A 20,137-nucleotide genomic window follows, 5' to 3' on the forward strand; every position below is an offset into this window, starting at 1 on the left:
GGTGCACTCGGTGCGCATGGATGCTGTGGTGCCTCAGTGTGCACAGCGCCTCGGTGCACTCGGTGCGCATGGATGCTGTGGTGCCTCAGTGTGCACAGCGCCTCGGTGCACTCGGTGCGCATGGATGCTGTGGTGCCTCAGTGTGCACAGCGCCTCGGTGCACTCGGTGCGCATGGATGCTGTGGTGCCTCAGTGTGCACAGCGCCTCGGTGCACTCGGTGCGCATGGATGCTGTGGTGCCTCAGTGTGCACAGCGCCTCGGTGCACTCGGTGGCATGGATGCTGTGGTGCCTCAGTGTGCACAGCGCCTCGGTGCACTCGGTGCGCATGGATGCTGTGGTGCCTCAGTGTGCACAGCGCCTCGGTGCACTCGGTGCGCATGGATGCTGTGGTGCCTCAGTGTGCACAGCGCCTCGGTGCACTCGGTGCGCATGGATGCTGTGGTGTCTCAGTGTGCATAGCGCCTCGGTGCACTCGGTGTGTATGGATGCTGTGGTGTCTCAGTATGCATAGCGCCTCGGTGCACAAGATACTTGGTGCACACGGCATTCGGTGTGATCGTGGACACGGGGCTTGATACCCGTGGTGCTTCGGCACTCCCGTGCTTTGTACTCAATGAAAGATGGTGTGCAGTGCCCAGGGTTATACCGCTTGCATGTCCTGCAGGGCGAACCTGCCCCTGGAAGATGGCCATACATTGCGTGTGTGGTGCTTGGTTGTCCAGCATGCCACTTCAGCCCTAGGGGAGGGGGAGACATTCTGTGACATGTGTGGCTTTTCAGCTGCGACTGCTTCGCAAAAGGCTTGACAGGGCCATGGGGACAGAATGTTTGTCCCCTGTGACCGAGCTGTCAGGGGCCCTAGGAACCCCGGTTCTCCTCCTCCTCCAACTGTCCAAGAGCCCCTCGCAGGGTATTCCATGCGCAAAGGCTGCGGCCTTGCCTTCAGCCCTTCCCAGCATTCCAGGATTTCAAGGAGGAGGTACGCTTCTCCTGGGATCGTCCGACCACAGTGCCCAGAGTGCTGAAGCATGCGGCCCGCTCGCTTCCTTAGTAGGAACAGACAAGCTGGGCAGGACGGGTTTTCCCCCAGTGGACTCCACCTTTGTTGTCATGGTCAAGACTCCACCAGTGGGGGGCTTGCCCAAGGACCTTGTGTGCCCGACCCCGCAATGCAGGGTCATGGAGATACATCTGATGTGGGCTTACGCAGCAGAAGCACATGTGCCTAGTGAATATGACAAATATCCTGACCGCCTTGATGGCACACCACGGGAAGCCCCGCTCACTGAGCCGGTGGCTTCCGAGTTGTGTCTCCTTTCAGGCATGCTGCTCCAGATCTCTGGCCTTTAAGTACAAGCCCTAGGTTGGAGTCTAGCAAGCCTGGTGGTGGCTCGCATAGCTCGACAGCTATGGCTGTCACAGGTGAGGGTCCCTGATGCGGATAAGATGGCGCTGTTGGATGCACTGTTGAGCTGCTGGCAATCTCCCCAGGCACGCATGATAACCAGGAAGGTCCAGATTCTCCAGGTTCTGGCCCTCAGACAAGTACAGAAACTACTTGTCAAACAAGCCATCTGTCTCATAGAGCGCACCTCTCAAGAAGAGGGGTTCTACTCGAGAATCTACTTTCTGGTGCCAAAAAAGGATGCCGGCCTTCACCCCATCCTAGACTTGAGACAATGCAACGGGTTCTTGAGGGAGAGGAGGCTCCAGAAATACAACAAAATTTTCCATTCATGATTCCTTAAAATTAAATTAAAATAGTCTGTCTGCCCAAAGCACTATGTAGTGATGGGTTCAACCAGGAATTTTGCTAAAAAAGTAAAGCCACAGTTTCTATTTGAATAAGTTCCACAGATTTCTGTTTTGAGACGAAGCCCTGGCATATAAAAAGTTATCACACGGCTGGCAGCTGTTGCTGTTTGAATAAGACTTCATTGGTTCTGCGTTTCATTTAAATGCATTTAAGGAAATGGAAACCCTATGATAGAGGTGGCTCATTAAACCAAGTAATCTGACACTAAATTGCAGCCTTTTAGTGCCGATAACATACAAAATGCAGAGCTCCTGGTATCTGATTGAGGCGGACAACACAGTAGTCAGATCAGCTATTGCTTATGGTTCAGGCACTGGCCATGCAATTCATTTCTACTCCTGACACAAGAGCCCCTTCTATTGGGTGCATAAATGAAAAGGTATTTTAAAGTCTTGCTCATAGCACTGTGCAATATACTATATATTATAAAAATTGAAGAGTGGTCTCTTTAAAAAAAAAATACACTGCCTCTTTCTGGTCACGTGGGCTTTTGATCTCAATGTTGAGACATGTTTAAAAGACAGATGAAAAAATTTGCAATACAATGTCTTCTGTATATTTCAACGCTCAGAAAGCATTGGTGACAGTAAATATATCCCTTAGAAAGATGCAAAACACATTTAAGAAATAATCTTTTTATATTATATTTTGTTCTATATAAATTAATAGGAATTCTACAGGCAGCCTCACATTGGTTCTATTGTTCTTATGGGTTAGGGAGTGAAACTCATCAAGGGATGAGTCACCTCATCATACTACAGCGCCCTCTAGTAACCAGGTACCCTGTGAGCTCAAAGCACACACAGGTATGGTCTTGATTTTTATATTCAAAGCTTCAGTTCTCCTGTACTGCTGTGGGGATTGCTGCAGTGAGTTACATAATTGGACATAGTACATTTTGCAAAAGAAACGGGGTAAAATATAAAATAGGCCCATCCTTGACTTTTGCCTTCCTTAAAGTAAGAGTAGAACTATCATCTTGGATAAAAAGTTAAAGAACAAACTTGGTTCCTATTATTTTTCAGGGAAATCTGTTAAAGTCTATTGTCTTTCACAAGGCAGATACTATGACGAAGTTGTCTGCTTATACATCCTTCAAGTTGTTTTTAGATAAAACAGCTGTGACAGTTTCTAAGAAACGATGATACTGACTTGGGCTGGGTCAGTGGAGAAGCATGTGAATAATGATGTCCGCTGGGGCCTTATCAAAGCGTGTTGCACTAAACAGCTGATTACTGTTACCCTGAAGAACACTTAAACAGAACCATTAGCATACTGTACACCATCCTCATTCACTAACGTTACACATTTGTGTTTATCTTGACTGTCCCTGGTGTAACTCATTCATTTATAATTTAACAAGCATCATGTACTTAAGCGATAACTGACAGCCAGCACAGGATTACCAGTTTATAAACCAGCTGCCTGCCACGCATCACTTTGCCCAGGTCATCATACTTTATTTTTGTGATTTATAATAAGTTAATACAGAAAGACAAGAGTCCCAACACAAGACATATTCATATTAAAATTAGGAAACTACCTAGGGTACAAATACCAATTAATTACTTGACTATACCCATTTTTTAATACTATATTCATTAATGGTTACCGGTGTGCTTCTTGCCTCCAGTAAATAAGCAACTTCTTGGTTTTAGACTTATGCAAGTCAACATTATATTCAGTGTACAGCTTGCTAGTCTTCTTTTAACTTCTATCAACTTATTATAAACCACAAAAATCCCATTCTGCTAATGTAGCACAGCAGCATTGAGCCACTTTCTTCCAATAGCAAATGCAATTCCATATCGTCATTACAAAAAGCCCCTCAAGGGTTTTTTTCCCCCCTTACATTCAGGTTAATGTTGAAAAGCTTTTAATGAAATGAATGGAGAAACACTCCTAAGCAAGGCAGAAAGTACCTGTGAAGTAGTGTTGTTTGGTGGAGACGTGATTGGTTGTTTGGACTGAACAGCACAGGTGCAGCATAGCCAGCATTGTAAGGATCATTACCATACTCTGGAATAGGAGAGGGGATTCAAACTGCTTTCCGAACCTGGAGGGGTATAGAAATAGACAGACCTCTGTTAAGTGTTAACAAAACTTGCATTAGCAATACACTTGAGGTTGTTGTAACTAACAAAATAATTATTACCTCTTTTGCACTTCCATTAGCTACTGTAATAGATCCACCAACTCTCAAGGTTTGTTGCCCCTTTAATTCAGGACCCAGGACACAGAAATTGTTTTTTTTAGCGCTTACGCGCACTTTTAATAAACACAAACAGAAATAAACAAAACAAACACCTAGCTCTTTCTTGAGCACTAACTACTACACAAAGGAACCTACCTAACACAGGACAGCTAAGCTGTTTACCTGTAACACACATCGACAAAACAGAACACACAAAAAGGCTTTCTCATACTACTTTTTTTTTTTACTACGATTGAGCACACCTTCAATCGGGCTCCTCACACACCAGCAGCCCTGAACAAACTGACTGCTTTCTTTAAATACCCTGCACCTGGCTCTAATTTACAATACACACCAGGTGCAGAGGATAACTAATAATTAAACAATAGACCCAAATGTGCATTCTCACATGTTTTAGGCAGGAAAGGATTTTAACCCCCTCCCTGCCGTATTATACATCCTCCCCCTTGTCTTTTCAAGACATCGGCCATTTAACGGCCACCTCCCTCCACCTTTAAATGACCACCCACCCTCAAGTCCCAAGTCTTTGGTTTTCGCCCTCTTCCATGGGCGGGCTTGAGGGTGGATCGGTCTTTCCTCTGGGACACTTAGGGAGGGACCATGCACAGGCAAGAAGGGACCTGGACAGCTTGTCCTGGGTGACCGAAACACAGGCCTTTGACCGGGAGCGAGCAGTGACAGGCAGAAGTGGGTTGCTCGGGACCGGCGCAGAGACGTCTGGGACCTCGAGGGGAACAAAGTGAAAGGAAGGGGGAGTGCACGAGACATCTGACGCCCACGGTGAGACGTCTCAGGTTCCAGGAGGAGCGGAGCTAGGGACCGTGCACACAATTGTGCATGGCACTGCTGCGACCTGGGCATAAGGTCCAGTGTAGGGAGATCTAGACATTCCGGACTGGTGTCCACGCAGCCGGGGTACAGGACAGCACTAAACAGTGCCAGAGTACCACCCACGGGCTGTTGCTGAAGCTGTGTTGGAGGTGGATTGCTCACCTCCTCCCCCTTGACTTCAGCCGGTGGCTCCGGTGACAAGAACGGCTCCTCCTCTGGTTCAAGAGACAACTGGGTTGCTCCCTCTGAGATTGCAGACCTCGGGGCTACTCTCGTCTGCTCCCACTTTTGGAGCAACTGCTCCAGCTCTGTTTGCTCCATTCTTTTATTTGCAATGGGGCCAACCCCAGCTCCCGTCTTTGCCTCTCAATCTGTTCCTGAGTTTGACGGTTGCTTTCCATTTGTTTCGTCGTATTTCTGTTGATCTTTGCGATCAACTCTTTCAAATCAATGTCCATTTCTGGGATTTCTTTAGCGCTTACGCGCACTTTAACTACTACACACAGGAACCTAACTAACACAAACAGTTTACCTGTAACACACATTGCTTTCTCATACTACCTTTTTTTTTTTTTTTTTTTTTTTTTTTTTTTTTTTTTTAACTACGATCGCGCACACCTTCAATCGGGCTCCTCACACACCAGCAGCCCTGAACAAACTGACTGCTTTCTTTAAATACCCTGCACCTGGCTCTAATTTACAATACACACCAGGTGCAGAGGATAACTAATAATTAAACAATAGACCCAAATGTGCATTCTCACATGTTTAGGCAGGGAAGGATTTTAACCCCCTCCCTGCCGTATTATACTACATAGACCTTCAATGTGTAGTGCTGAAATAAACATGTAATTCCAAGCATGTATTTTCATTTTTACCGCTTAAGGTGCAAGGGGTATATGTGTCCCACAAATAAAATGATGCAAACTTTCTTATTTTTGCAATGAAATGCAGGGTTTAAATTGAACTAACAGACTGGATCTGGTCTTCTTGTGATATTTGAATCACTCTCAAGTGTATTTTAATTCGCTCAATTCCTTGTGTAGCTTAAGGGGTTAAATTATGATCTCTGCTACGGCACAAGGTGAAAGTATGTTTCCAAGCCATACTCTAGGAAATCTGTTCCTAGGTCTTCTGAGTCAAAGCATATTACTGGCTGAAAGCAGTCTGTCAATAGGGGAAGAGGCTGGTTGGTTAATGACAAGAAAGAAGCCATTGAATGGGCGGAGATGACCAAATAAAATCTGAAAGCATGGTTTACAAACTGTAATATAGGATTATAAACTATACTACAGGACAAGATGAGAAAACAAGCCTTCGCCTTATCCATAGAGGACAAGCTACTCTTAAATTATATATATATATATATATATATATATATATATATATATATATATATAGAGAGAGATAGAGAGAGAGGAGAGAGAGAGAGAGAGAGAGAGAGAGAGTACCGTTCAAAAGTTTGGCACTTAGAAATTTTCTTGTTTTCCATGAAAACCTACATGAAATGAGTTTCAACAGACAATATAGCAAAATGAATAGGTAATATAGTTATTGACAAGGTTAGAAATAATGATTTTTAATTGAAATAATAATTGTGTCTTTTAAACTTTGCTTTTGTCAAAGAATCCTCCATTTGCAGCAATTACAGCCTTGCAGACCTTTGGCATTCTAGTTGTCAATTTGTTGAGGTAATCTGAAAAGATTTCACCCCATGCTTCCTGAAGCACCTCCCACAAGTTGGATTGGCTTGATGGGCACTTCTTACGTACCTTTCGGTCAAGCTGCTCCCACAAAAGCTCAATAGGGTTGAGATCCGGTGACTGTGCTGGCCACTCCATTATAGACAGAATACCAGCTGACTGCTTCTTCCCTAAATAGTTCTTGCATAGTTTGGAGCTGTGCTTTGGGTCACTGTCCTGTGGTAGGAGAAAATTTGCTCCAATCAAGCGCCGTCCACAGGGTATGGCATGGCGTTGCAAAATGGAGTGATAGCCTTCCTTCTTCAAGATCCCTTTTACCCTGTACAAATCTCCCACTTTACCACCACCAAAGCACCCCCAAATCATCACATTGCCTCCACCATGCTTGACAGATGGCGTCAAGCACTCCTCCAGCATCTTTTCATTTGGTCTGCGTCTCACGAATGTTCTTCTTTGTGATCCGAACACCACAAATTTAGATTCGTCTGGCCATAACACTTTTTTCCAATCTTCCTCTGTCCAGTGTCTGTGCTGTTTTGCCCATCTTAATCTTTTCTTTTTATTGGCCAGTCTGAGATATGGCTTTTTCTTTGCAACTCTGTCTAGAAGGCCAGCATCCCGGAGTTGCCTCTTCACTGTTGACGTTGAGACTGGTGTTTTGTGAGTACTATTTAATGAAGCTGCCAGTTGAGGACCTGTGAGCCCTCTGTTTCTCAAACTAGACACTCTAATGTATTTGTCCCCCAGTGCACAACTTGCTCAGTTGTGCACTTGGGCCTCCCACTCCTCTTTCTATTCTGGTTACACTGTTGCGCTGTTCTGTGAAGGGAGTAGTACACAGCGTTGTACGAGATCTTCAGTTTCTTGACAATTTCTCGCATGGAATAGCCTTCATTTCTCAGAACAAGAATAGACTGACAAGTTTCAGAAGAAAATTATTTGTTTCTGGCTATTTTGAGCCTGTAATCGAACCCACAATTGCTGATGCTCCAGATACTCAACTAGTGTAAAGAAGGCCAGTTTTATTGCTTCTTTGATAGCTGTGCTAACACAATTGCAAAAGGGTTTTCTAATGATCAATTAGCCTTTTAAAATGATAAACTTGGTTTAGCAAACACAACGTGCCATTGGAACACAGGACTGATGGTAGCTGATATGGGCCTCTGTATGCCTATGTAGATATTCCATTACAAATCAGCCGTTTCCAGCTACAATAGTCATTTACAACATTAACAATGTCTACACTGTATTTCTATTTGATGTTATTTTAATGGACAAAAAATGTTCTTTTCTTTCAAAAACAAGGACATTTCTAAGTGACCCCAAACTTTTGAACGGTAGTGTATATATCGTTGCCAAATTTATATATATATATATATATATATTAATATATATATATATAATATATATATATATATATATAATATAATATTATATATATTCAAAATGTATTAAACATGAAAAGTAAAAATCGAAATGCATTACAATATTTTATTTTTCACATTAGTAATTTCACAAGGATTAAAAAGCTAGTGAATGTATTCTTTTTTTAAATTTCTATAGTCTTCATTTTAGGAATATCTTGTGATCTCGAGTTACCAATTTTCATTACATGCATTAGCACAATAATATGCATGCCATTCTAACATGATTAACACTGATTATAAACTGTTTCTAGGAAGAAGAAAAAAAAAGTACTGGTTGTAAATGACTGGATGTTTTAATTAATCTCTTGCAATCAACCATGAGGCAGACTGCGATTGGAGAGACCATGGCGTCGAGTTGATTGCAGGGAAGAGTCAGGTAGTACTAAGGGAACGCAGCTACATAAGTACAGCCCCTTGCGCTGAAGGTAACATATGGCCAGAGCCTTCAGTTTCATTTTGTTATGTGTTATGTGTTTTTGTTTATGGGTGAGTTTGTCAACTCAATCTGAGAGTGTCAGATTGCACTCTGACCTTTAGTAAACACAGAGCACACTCTGACCGCTCCATCTTCAGAGCTGGTCACTTTCAAAATGTCTCAGTTAAATCAAACTGAAGAGCAGCAGTATTAATTACAGTACTATTAGACTTAAGAGTTGAAAACTCATATAAAAATATAGATATAAATAAAGAAATCAGTTACATCGGTCTAAGAAAAAGCCATTAAAAGGCACAACTGCATAGTGAGCATAGTTAATAATAGTACTATAAGTATTACATTTTCCATGAACCGGCTTACATGTTTGTCCTCACTGTCAGATTGAGGATCTTGTAAAACATTACCAAAAGTGTTTTCAGTCATTGACAAAACCATACCTTTTGTGTTTTCGCTGATGACTTCCATTTCACATTCATATTACCTCAACCACTCACATACTGTTCACAGAAGGCCAGTGTTCTCAGACTTACCTGCCAGAAAGAGTTGATTTGTAGACCTCTCCTTTCTACCCCCTTTCTACAAGTACTGTACAAGCACACACACCATGTGGACTTAGGTCATACCAACTTCCAACCAAGTGTTTCACACCTAAACTACTCCAACCTTAAGACTTTCTTTATTTTAGATGCTACCACAAAGAACCTCACTGTCAATGCTTGTTAGTCAGTTTTTCTAAGAAATGACTGTGATTCTGTCAGATGAGTGCATCCCCAGGCTTCATGGGACATTGGAAATAAATGCTAGTGGTTCTTAAACATATCAGGATTGTGCTGTATAGTTGAGTTGAAGGTACTCCATTAGGTCAAGATTCATTTGAAAGAGTAAAATATAGCGTTACACGTCCCCAGGTGTTGATATACCTGTTTAAATAGCATACCTGTAACTTTTCTTTTCATTTTTAACATCCTGACAACTTTTTACACTTACAGTTTTGGAGTCTGTTTCAAAGTTCTTTTCAAAATGGCTGCTCTGGTGCACTGATAGTGTAAGGATTATTGTCCACATTGTCAGACAGGTAACACAGCAATAACAATCCATGATGTGGTATGAACAGAAAAGCCAGAGCGCTTGCTATGTTTTTTTTTTTTTTTTTTTAAGGCTTTTCCTGCAGTGATTTAGAGGACAGATCTAAATCCCCAGTGCCACATGGACGTACTAAAACGAATGACAAAACAGAATGCCTATAGAAAAAAATGGAAAAAATGGAATGCCCATAGAAAACAATGGACAAAATGGAATGCCCATAGAAAATAATGGACAAATTGGAATGCTCATAGAAAACAATGGACAAAATGGAATGCCCATAGAAAATAATGGACAAATTGGAATGCTCATAGAAAACAATGGACAAAACAGAATGCCTATAGAAAACAATGGACAAAATGGAATGCCCGTAGAAAACAAATGACAAAACGGAATGACAGCACATATCTTTAAAACCAATAAACAGATCCTACCCCCTCATGTCCATAATATAAAGAAGTCTAATAAACAACCTAAAAGTGGAATGACATGGAATGACAGCCCTAGAACACCGTAAATATTCCATGGCTGTCATTCCAATATGCTATTGCATAGAAATGTCATTCCACTTTTAATGTGTATATCAGTGTCCCTATTAATAATCTGGTAAGGGGATTTCAGATTTGTATTGGGTTTTTAAAGTTACAAGCTGTCATTCCCTATTTTACACTGATTTTAGTATATTTTTGGTGTTCCAAGGATTATTCATTTTTCTCCCCAACCCACCTCCGAACACAAACAAGTCAAAATTCCTTCTTTGCTCCTGCTGGCTGTGCGTCCAACCTCCACTCCAGACAAACCCGGGCTCACATCACAATGACAAAATCCAATCTCTCAAACGAGGAAATCGGGAACTTTTATACCAGGTGCTCAGCTTCTTCAAATGATTAAATTAGCACCTATGAGAGAGCACGAATGTACCAGTGAGATCTCACTGTTAAATTTTGTAAGTGTAATTTTAAATTACATCGTAGCTAAGTGTACTTGACATACAGCAGTATTAGGTACCAAGTACAGTGATTAATAAGCATACCAAATTATTTTTGAAAAGGTTTTCAGGTTGAAAAAAAAATGAGCATGAGTTGAAATAAATTAGCCCTCAATTCATCAATTCACTTCATCACAGGTCGTTACTTCAAGTGAGGGTTAATAATGAACAGCAAGTGCTCCCAAAACGCTCCACACCTCCAGGAGCATCTCCACACAAACCAGATCCTAACCTTAAAGATGAAGCTACTTCAAAATACATTTTCATCATTTTACTGTTCCTTCGCCTTTGTATGATGTTTGCCAGTGGTTCCTATGTTTGCAAATTTATTAAAACATCTAAAGATTTCTATACCTACCTGCATGAAACAACAGGCACTCATGTGTGCAAATGTTTGACCACTTTGTGCATCTTAAACAACTTCTAAAAAGTCTCATGCATTTTACCATTTGTGGTTATGTGTTTTTTCTCTAGTAATTTAAATTAATTGCATGTGTGGCCTATTAAAGTCATCAATTAAAAATTAGACAATCACTAATTTGCCTATTTTGACAATTTTCCAAGATTTTCAGTTACAGTGGTTTGAGATCATATGCAGAAAAAATTAGAACTACAGAAGCTATGGAGTGTTTTAATAAATATGATAGCCACTGTACTATGTAAGCTTGCACTTAGTTCAGGAGCTGCTCTTCAGTTGTAGATGCCTGCCAAAGATATAAGTAACACAGGCTAGATCAGACAGTCTTTGCTAAGCGGTGCACTGCCAGTAATAGGAGAGGACATTCAAACTAGCTGATCACTAGATGTTCCCTGCTTTTACTTCTATAAAGACACTTTAACTGGTCTAGTTAAATATGTATATGGCAGTAAACTAGAACTGAAAGCAGCTCTCGAACTAAGGTAATAACACTTTGACACAGACTTATCAAAACAATTGAAAAACAATTGCAATAGAACGACTCAGTGCAACAGAACCACTCAATGCAATAGGAACTACTCAGTGCAACAGGAACCACTCAATGCAATAGGAACCACTCAGTGCAATAGGAACCACTCAGTGCAATAGAACTACTCAGTGCAATAGAACCACTCAGTGCAACAGGACCACTCAGTGCAATAGAACCACTCAGTGCAATAGGAACAACGCAATGCAACAGGAATCACTCAGTGCAACAGGAAGCACTCAGTACAATAGGAACTACTCAGTGCAATAGGAACCACTCAGTGTAATAGAACCACTCAGTGCAATAGAACCATTCAGTGCAACAGGAACCACTCAGTGCAATAGAACCACTTAGTGCAATAGAACCACTCAGTGCAATAGAACCACTTAGTGCAATAGAACCATTCAGTGCAATAGGAACATCTCAGTGCAATAGAACCACTCAGTGCAATAGGAACATCTCAGTGCAATAGGAACCACTCAGTGCAATAGGAACATCTCAGTGCAATAGAACCATTCAGTGTAATAGGAACATCTCAGTGCAATAGAACAACTCAGTGCAATAGAACCACTCAGTGTAATAGAACCACTCACTGCAACAGGAACATCTCAGTGCAATAGGAACAACGCAATGCAACAGGAACCACTCCGAATGACTGTAAACATCATAAAAGATAGAGAAACAGAAAAAAGAACATTTAATTTTACTCCAAACCTTTAATGTAATCCTATCCACTGTCAGTTTGTGAAATAAGTCCCCCAGTAGGACAGATGATATTCAAAGGCTGGTGGTTCCAGAGCATTTAGAACATGACTAATTGAAAACCTGCTGTACTTTGTGTACCTGCTGCAGGTCAATCAGAAAGACTGTTTTGAAAAAAACATGTATTGGTTTTTCAGGAGCTAGAATATGGCTCTGTGTGGGTAACACCTAAACAATTAATTTGTGGGAAAAGACACTTTGCCCCTCAGTTATTATGTCTTCCGTCATTGTCACTAAGTGTTATGTTGCCCCCTTAGAAGCATTTGCTTATGGGTTTGTGATATTGTAACACGCATTGTTTCTTAATGGTAAGTATTGAGTATTTTTTGGCTTAGCTGAAGTCTCATAAACAAACTGTAGGCAAATAATCTGCAATCTGCTGAACCCAAACAGTGCCTGTGGAATGTCATGGACCAATTATGGTCTCAGTCGGTCATTTATGTGAATCATGTTACTTGTATCTAATTGCTCAAGATAAGCTTACTTTTTTTCTTTTACACTCTAATTCAGCTCAGCTGGAATGCAGCAATTTGCATTTCAAAAAGTAAGAAGCAGGATCACAGGTGGGCAAAGTTTGCCTTTCCAGTCCAAAAGACATACTGAAAAACAACACTTGGGTATACTCCTTGCCAAATTCATCAGCCAATTGTGTTTTATTTTTAGAACTTGATTTTTTGAAAATATGTAGTAACATTCAAATGGATTGCTTTATTATGGTTTTGGCTGTTGCTAAGAATGTGCAGGGCTTAGCTGCCTAGCAACCAGGTATACACAACATATATCTCCTCCAACAAGTAGCAGAGAGAAAGATTTACAGAAAATACAGAAAATAATTGCCATTGTTACTTTTTATTTTGAAACTAAGCTACCTTTATACTAAAACATAATAATAATTCCGTACAGTACATGTAAACTAATTTGTTTTTCTATGGAGTCCATATTAAGAATTGTCAAGAAACAATTATTGATTGAAACATGTTAAGTGTTTCTTTTGGGTTAACATTTCTAATATTTGTATTGTTTTATGTAAGAGAATTACTGTTTGAAGTCTCTGTCTTGCTCTTTAACCCATTTGCGCACAATTCGAACATTATGGATAGATCGTCTTTAAAGTAGCCATCAACGTACAGCATAGTTAGGTGAACTTTATCTGCTAGAATGCTTAAGTAAACTATTCATTCAGAGTAACCAAGACACATATATTTGAGGGTACTTACCAAAAGAAGATTCGAAGAATGTTGGCCACCAGAAGTACGAGGCAGACGCGTGTGGAGAATCCCTCAGTGCTGGAGGTCCTGAGAATCTCCTGATACTGGGGTACATAGGGCACAACCCCCCCAAACACCATGATGCAGGAGGCTAGCCAGGACAGCAGGGGCCAGGAGGCGGTGGGGTCCCCCTCACTGTTCATCTTCATCTCCATCTCAATGCCCATCTTCAACTGTTTCCAATCTGCAATGAAGCCCTCAGTGCCTTGCTTCCATGGTTCCCTACCAAGAAATAAACCCTGTTTTGTCCTGTAATTTCAATCCCATTTCCTTGTTTATGTCAGTAGAATCATCAGCATTCTGCTAGGATCATCTAAAGCACTGCAGCCAGACCCTTGATATGTACCATCCAAATTTTCATTTATTTATGCTCCCTGACAGCTTTGGATGGGGACTCTAGTTAGTGTACAAACCACTGACTGATGAAAGGGACATGTGAAGGCTTAATGGAACGCTATCAGTTAATTATTTTGGAAATAGTGAACTGTATTTGTGAACAAAAAGCAAAGCATCACATAGAGTAAAATACAATTAACGTTTACTTAACAACTGTAATTGAATTTAATAATCATAGAATACAGCTGTTTGCCAAATATGAAGACATTATCTAAAAGTGTGCCATCTCTATCATGCAGAAACCTAGATTGTACATGATCTCTGAGATATGAAGCTTTGACAGTGCAGCTGTTTTTTTTTTTGTTTTTTTTTTTTTTTTTTTATCAGTCACTGATGTCTTAATGAAGTTTGAGCTCTGTAATAAGCAAAGGAATAAGCCATGAGGAAAAAGTGACACATTTTCATCTACTATACTGAAAAAATATCTGTTTTGTTATGTAGCTATGCACAAAAGCTGTAAAATGGAGGAATGTATTATCAGCAAAACTAACAGGAATACTTATAAGCTGGTTTATTTGCTTACTCTCAAACAGGATATATTGTTTTTGACACATGCCCTGTATTTACAATATTATACAAAGTAGATGAAACAGCATATTGATGATTCCTTTGTTGTAACCTAGTGGGGTATGGCCCCACCTACTCCTAATAATGTTATAAAAATGCGTACAAGCTGTTTCCATGAACAAAGGGTTTATATCACAAATGGAATATAATGGAGGATAGAAGAGTATTTTATTTCAATGGAAATCTCAAACAGTACAACAAAATAATGTGGTCTCAATATTTAACTTACTGTATATTCCAAAATATAAAGTTTTTAACAGCACTGAAAAAAATATGATACTGACAAGCTGTGAAAAAGTGATTTAGTAAACACTACCACTATGAAATGTACCTTTTTATGACTTCTGTCCAGACACTTGGCACTTCTTTTCCAGCACACTTGATAACAATGCTCATTACCTGTTCTAATTCTGCAAGTTGTCCACATAATGCCTGTTGATGCAGAATCCAGTTTAAGAAAATTGGTACTTAGGCATTTCTTTCTTTAATTTTTTCCAGTTAGCCAGTTCACACTTGTGTCCAGTCATATGGTGCACCCTCTGTTGTAAACCCAGCTCCTTTCTTCCAAGGTAATTCTGCACTTTCCATGGCTTCTTGAAGTTAAAAAAGTAATTTCCTGTGGTTGTGCTGTTCATGGCATCCATAGCACTTTTCAGAAGAACCTTTTGTTGACTCCATAGCTTCTTTCATTTCCAGTAAACTCAAAATATGTTGCTTTGTGCAGAGTGTCATAGTGACGTTGTATGTTATAATCTTTCATAACTGCAACCGTTGCACTGCAAATCAGACATATTGCCTTGTTGTTACAATTATTCATTGAACAAATAATCATCTGGCTAACAGATGACATCTCCAACTAATTTTTTGCTTCTGATTTAAAATTTTACACAAAGTAAAATAAATAATTTAAACAAGCTTTTGCGTCACTATCATAATGAAAATTATGTGTGCTGTGTGCATTAGGGAGTGGATCCTGTGTGCTATTTGATTGGCTATTTTATACCTCTGTGAGCTGTGACTGGCTTAATGGGAATGTCACTCATACAATGCAGAATGCACATGTTGAATACATGTGTTATATTAAAGAGGTGGGTTGTTTTAAAGAAAAATTCCAAAACGATACAATACAGTGCAATTTTAGAAACTAATGGGTGGGCCATATGCATTAAAGGAGAAAGGATTTTTTTTTTTTTTTTTACATCAGACAAGGTATACAAAGTAAAAGTAAAAGGTAAGCAGTGCAGTTTCACTTTACGTTGCCTCTGCCTGTCTCTTGCTGAGTGTTGTGTCTGTTGTTGCACTTTTCTGGTCAAAGTAAGCCACCTCCACCTTCACAATAAGCTACTGACCAAAAGATACTCCTGGACTGCTGGGGCTTTTGATATCACGTGCTCAAGGGTAAGTCTCTGACATTATTATGCACATTAAATCATCGCTCACAATACATGTAGCATGCACGTAAATTAATATGTTCTCTCTTAGTAAATGGGGCAGTAAATTTAGATTTATCTTGCACGTTAGGCTCACTACTTTCTATGTACACCAACTTCAAATTTAGTGCCCTTTCGTAAATGAGGTCCTAGGTGTGCAATTAGCAACCAATCTTCTAAAAGAGAATCAGCCAGGTAATAATCAACCATTCTCAATGGCTTGGAGAAGACTTGTTCAAAAGAAGCAAAATAATAAAGACTTCACAAGAGTGTATCCATGAGAGACCATTCACACTTCTATCAATCAGGGGTACACACAAAATAATACATACACAGAGAACCCCAAGACTTCTAGTTGAAATGTTTGTCATTGCATTTTAGTTTCTTTCAGTATTTCCATTTTCACAAGAGCCTTCTTCTGCTTTAATCAATATTAATAGTTCTTCCTGGCAAACAAAATAAAGTGTTGCCTAGTTAAGATAAAGCATGATCTGAATCAATGTTGGATATTCAATCTAATTTAATAACAGTGCTGTGCTGGCCTACCCTTATTTTACAGGAAACTCTGGGCTTTCACATTTACCACAGAGGAAACGCTTGTTTGTTCCTTTCTTGTACAGTGAGCTGCAACATGTACACATATTCAGCTTTGAGTGCCAGACAAAATTACTGGGTACGGAAGCCTCAAATCAAACATGCACAACCTCACAGAACACTAGGAAATAATAAACAATTGCATGATGTTCTTTACTCACAAACTAGTTATAGTTTACTCTATGTTCACTTTTAGTGAGATGATAAAAGACTGATAACCAAGGCTTTAGACCCCATTTTCGTACCTTACTTTTTTTGATATTATAACAAATGGCTAGCACTGGGACTTTGTTATTGTGTGTGCATCTCTGGAACTGTGCTTGAACTGTGCTGGACTGCACTGCCTTGCAACACTGTATGCATGACTGAGTTGCACAACTCTGCACCTGTGATTTCCCACGTGCAGGAATGCTCCCCTGCTTGCAGCCCCACTCCCCATTCTGGGCTATTGATGTAACTTTGACCAGCATTGACCCCTACCAAGAGTGGGGAAAGGCACCCCAAGGATCGTTGAGCGCACCTGGCAAGATCAGGGGAAGGGGGAGTGTAACGGCCACTAATTGGCCGAGGTTTAACCAAAATCCTGTGATGTTTATTGTGTTGCGGGCTAACAGGTATCCGGCGAGCTAGCAGGGGTTGAGGGATTCAAGTGAACAGACAATCACGCTGAACATCTGTCTGTTTGCCTGTTACTGAATAAACAAGCTGCCGTTTTTAGAATATCGGCTTCACGCTTCTATCTTGCTAAAACTCTACACTATCTTCACTGGTCACCATTTTATTGTGATGTAAATGGTTCATCACTTTTCTGATGCAAATACAGTATTGGAGTTTGAGATCTTGAGTGCAGAAAGCAACTTCATCAGCAAAAATAATCTCAAATTAAAATATAAAAAAAAAGCAATGAACCAAAAGATTTTCATAAGAAGAAAAGGCGACCTAAAAAGGTATTCTTTAATGCATGTTTATTTATTTTATCTATTTATTATTCCATTATCTGTGTGCTTGATCACCATTTATTACTGTTTCAGCTCTACAAATATCCACAAGTGCAGAAACTGTAATTTATTTAAATGAATAATATTAGAATGGGAAAATAAACAAACAAAGCATACAAATGTTGGCAACACTTTAGTTAAGATATCCATTATAACTGATTATAAACAACATCAAAAATAAAATGGCAAAAGTGTACAAAACTGTATTGCTAAAGCAAAGCATAACACTATAATTGGTGAGACAGACACCTGTCTAAAAAAACAGGTAGACAGACTATATCCGTTTTAACTGATTATAAACAATGACAAAAAACAATGGCAAAAGCGTATAATAGTTTTTTTTTAGTTCTAATCATATTCTATAATTGTTAAATAGCATAACATGTTTATAGATTGTTTATATGCAAACATTGTAAACTTCAAGGAATAATGGTAAGACATGGTAAGACAAAATGTTCAGTTAGAAGACCATGTAACAGCACATCCTTTATAAAAGTTTGCCACACATAAACACATAGTGAAAGCATAGTAAAGACTAGAGAGGCATATTGGTAAGCATATTAAAAATTTTTTTTTAAAAAAACATGGCAAACCATGGTAATCTATGGTAACTTCAAAGTACAAAGATATGAAAAGAATAGGAAAACTGCAAAATGGTGGTTCAAATTTACCATGGTAAACTAATACAGGATTTAGAGATTAGGCATCAGGCCATTCTTTAACTGTTCTTAGCATTAGCAACAGCACAGCTGCATTTTATTCCAATTGGGGAAATACAGATACACATTGCATCACTTCCTGAGTTGCGGGTCATTCGGTTTGATCGAAGCTATGGCACAGAGTAAAGCTGTTCTATAGGCATGGATAATAGCATTATAATAGTATTATAAAGAATATAAATAAACCGATGAAACTTTCAAATCTACATATTACACAGAGACCTGTAATATTTGTAAAAAGAGAGCTTTCTGATCTTAAACTCCTGCCTCAAGAAACCAAGGATCACAGAAATAAGGATCCTTAGGTGCTGCCAGAACTTCTAAAATGACACAAACAGGTAGTCTTTGCCCAGACACATCCACTTTATGTCTTACTCCTGCTAAGAACGTCATCCCAACAATTTGCTTTCTACTAGGCAAGTTTCAACAGGATCTGCTTTTTAATGAAAGCTGCACAGAATGCAGACTTGAAATAATGTTGTTGACACTTATTGGGTTGGGACAGTGTTAACCGTGAAAAGAAGAGCTGTCAAGATGGACTCAAGTGTGTCTTAAAGGAGCAAAGTTTAAAAACTGATGATGTGGCAAAAGCATAGGAACACAATGGAATGTACACAATATATTTAGTGAGCAAGCAAGGTGTCTTAGTGGGGTGAAATGGCCAAAAAAAAAAATCCAAGGCATTAAACTTGCTTTAACAAAAACTAAAGGACTGCTGCAGTTCCAACCAGAGGATCAACCATATTTAGTGCTATATGAACCCCACATCGCTATCTATCTATACCTTCTAGTGGACAAGACTGACAGACCTCACGCGTTCCTGGGGGGGGGGGGGGGGGGGGGGGGGGGGGAGCTGATCGTGTCTTTAAATATGCAGCAATCCTAAGCAGATATGCAGCTAAGAATAGATGGAACATGTCTTATGAAATTATTTGAAGATGAAAGAAATATGCAGGCAATGCGTTTGGTTTAAATGTTTACATAATTTAAACGTTAAAACACAGCAAATGTATCTTTCTAAAAAAAAAAAAAAAAAAAAAAAAAAAACACTTATCTATACATGTTCATTTTAATACCACAATCACTCACAATCAGATGATTGAAAAAAAGGTAGACCAGTTACTTTTAAAAAAAAAAAAGATGTAGCTGAAATTAGGCGATTAGAACAGAGTACACAAATGACTCAGTATTATACCCGATACAATAAGAATTGTGTCTTTAAAAAAAACACTGCTTACACTGAACCAACCTGTTATTTCTCGTCTTGAATACGTTCCCAATTATAGAATTATACTGTAGACTTATACTGTTTAGTGTGCTTCGTTACCCTGCGTCTTTGAGGAAGTTTAAATTCAACTTGTACAAATACACTGTATCGCAAACACGAATTTATGATCCTATTTAAAACTCTACGGTTGGCTACAATACTGATATCGCAAACACGATTTATATCCTATATAAAACTATATATAGATATATATAATATATATTATATATCATATATACTATTATATCAATATATATATATATATATATAAAGGCGCGTTAGCGAATGCTTTATTCACTGCGTCCTTAGTTATAGGAGATTTTAAAAAAGGCTGATTTTCAAGAAAAACATCTTACCTCCTTCAGACGAAAATTCCTTTGGCAGCTGCAGTGGCCGACAAGAAGTGTCTACTTCCTGCAACAGAGGCGCAATGATTTTTATTTCAAGGCTATAATTATGGAATTATACTGCTCACTCTGTTTCCCTGTATTAAAAAAAAAAAAAAAAAAAACTCAACAGAAAGAGGAAATTAGTAAAATAAGATTTGCTGATATAAGCTACGACACAGTTTAAACTTTAAACCGTAACAATCGTTTAATTAAAACATAGTGGCACAATTCTTCATGTTAGGGAATATGTATGCTTGTTCAGTTTGTTACGGTTGAATTGTATTATGATTATGACACTGTGA

The 20,137-nt window shown here is 39.4% G+C and overlaps 1 protein-coding gene across 2 annotated transcripts in view; it reads right to left on the reverse strand.

Annotated features, from left to right (window-relative positions):
- LOC121296500 (solute carrier family 66 member 2-like) overlaps nucleotides 1-19,902 on the reverse strand; it is a 40,348-nt gene extending 20,446 nt beyond the window's left edge. The window contains exons 1-3 of one of the 2 annotated variants that reach the window (XM_041222126.1): nucleotides 19,803-19,902; nucleotides 13,425-13,697; nucleotides 3,741-3,874 (exon numbers count right to left, since the gene is read on the reverse strand). In XM_041222126.1, coding sequence (XP_041078060.1) covers nucleotides 3,741-3,874; nucleotides 13,425-13,642 — 352 coding nt within the window. In that variant the 5' untranslated portion in view covers nucleotides 13,643-13,697; nucleotides 19,803-19,902. Of the gene's footprint in view, nucleotides 1-3,740; nucleotides 3,875-13,424; nucleotides 13,698-14,769; nucleotides 14,789-19,802 lie in introns of those variants that run through there. The other variant, XM_041222127.1, reaches the window with a different exon arrangement.
- Between the last annotated feature and the right edge of the window lie 235 nt (nucleotides 19,903-20,137).

This window comes from Polyodon spathula, chromosome 21 (assembly GCF_017654505.1).
Source record: "Polyodon spathula isolate WHYD16114869_AA chromosome 21, ASM1765450v1, whole genome shotgun sequence".
Lineage (NCBI taxonomy): Eukaryota > Metazoa > Chordata > Actinopteri > Acipenseriformes > Polyodontidae > Polyodon > Polyodon spathula.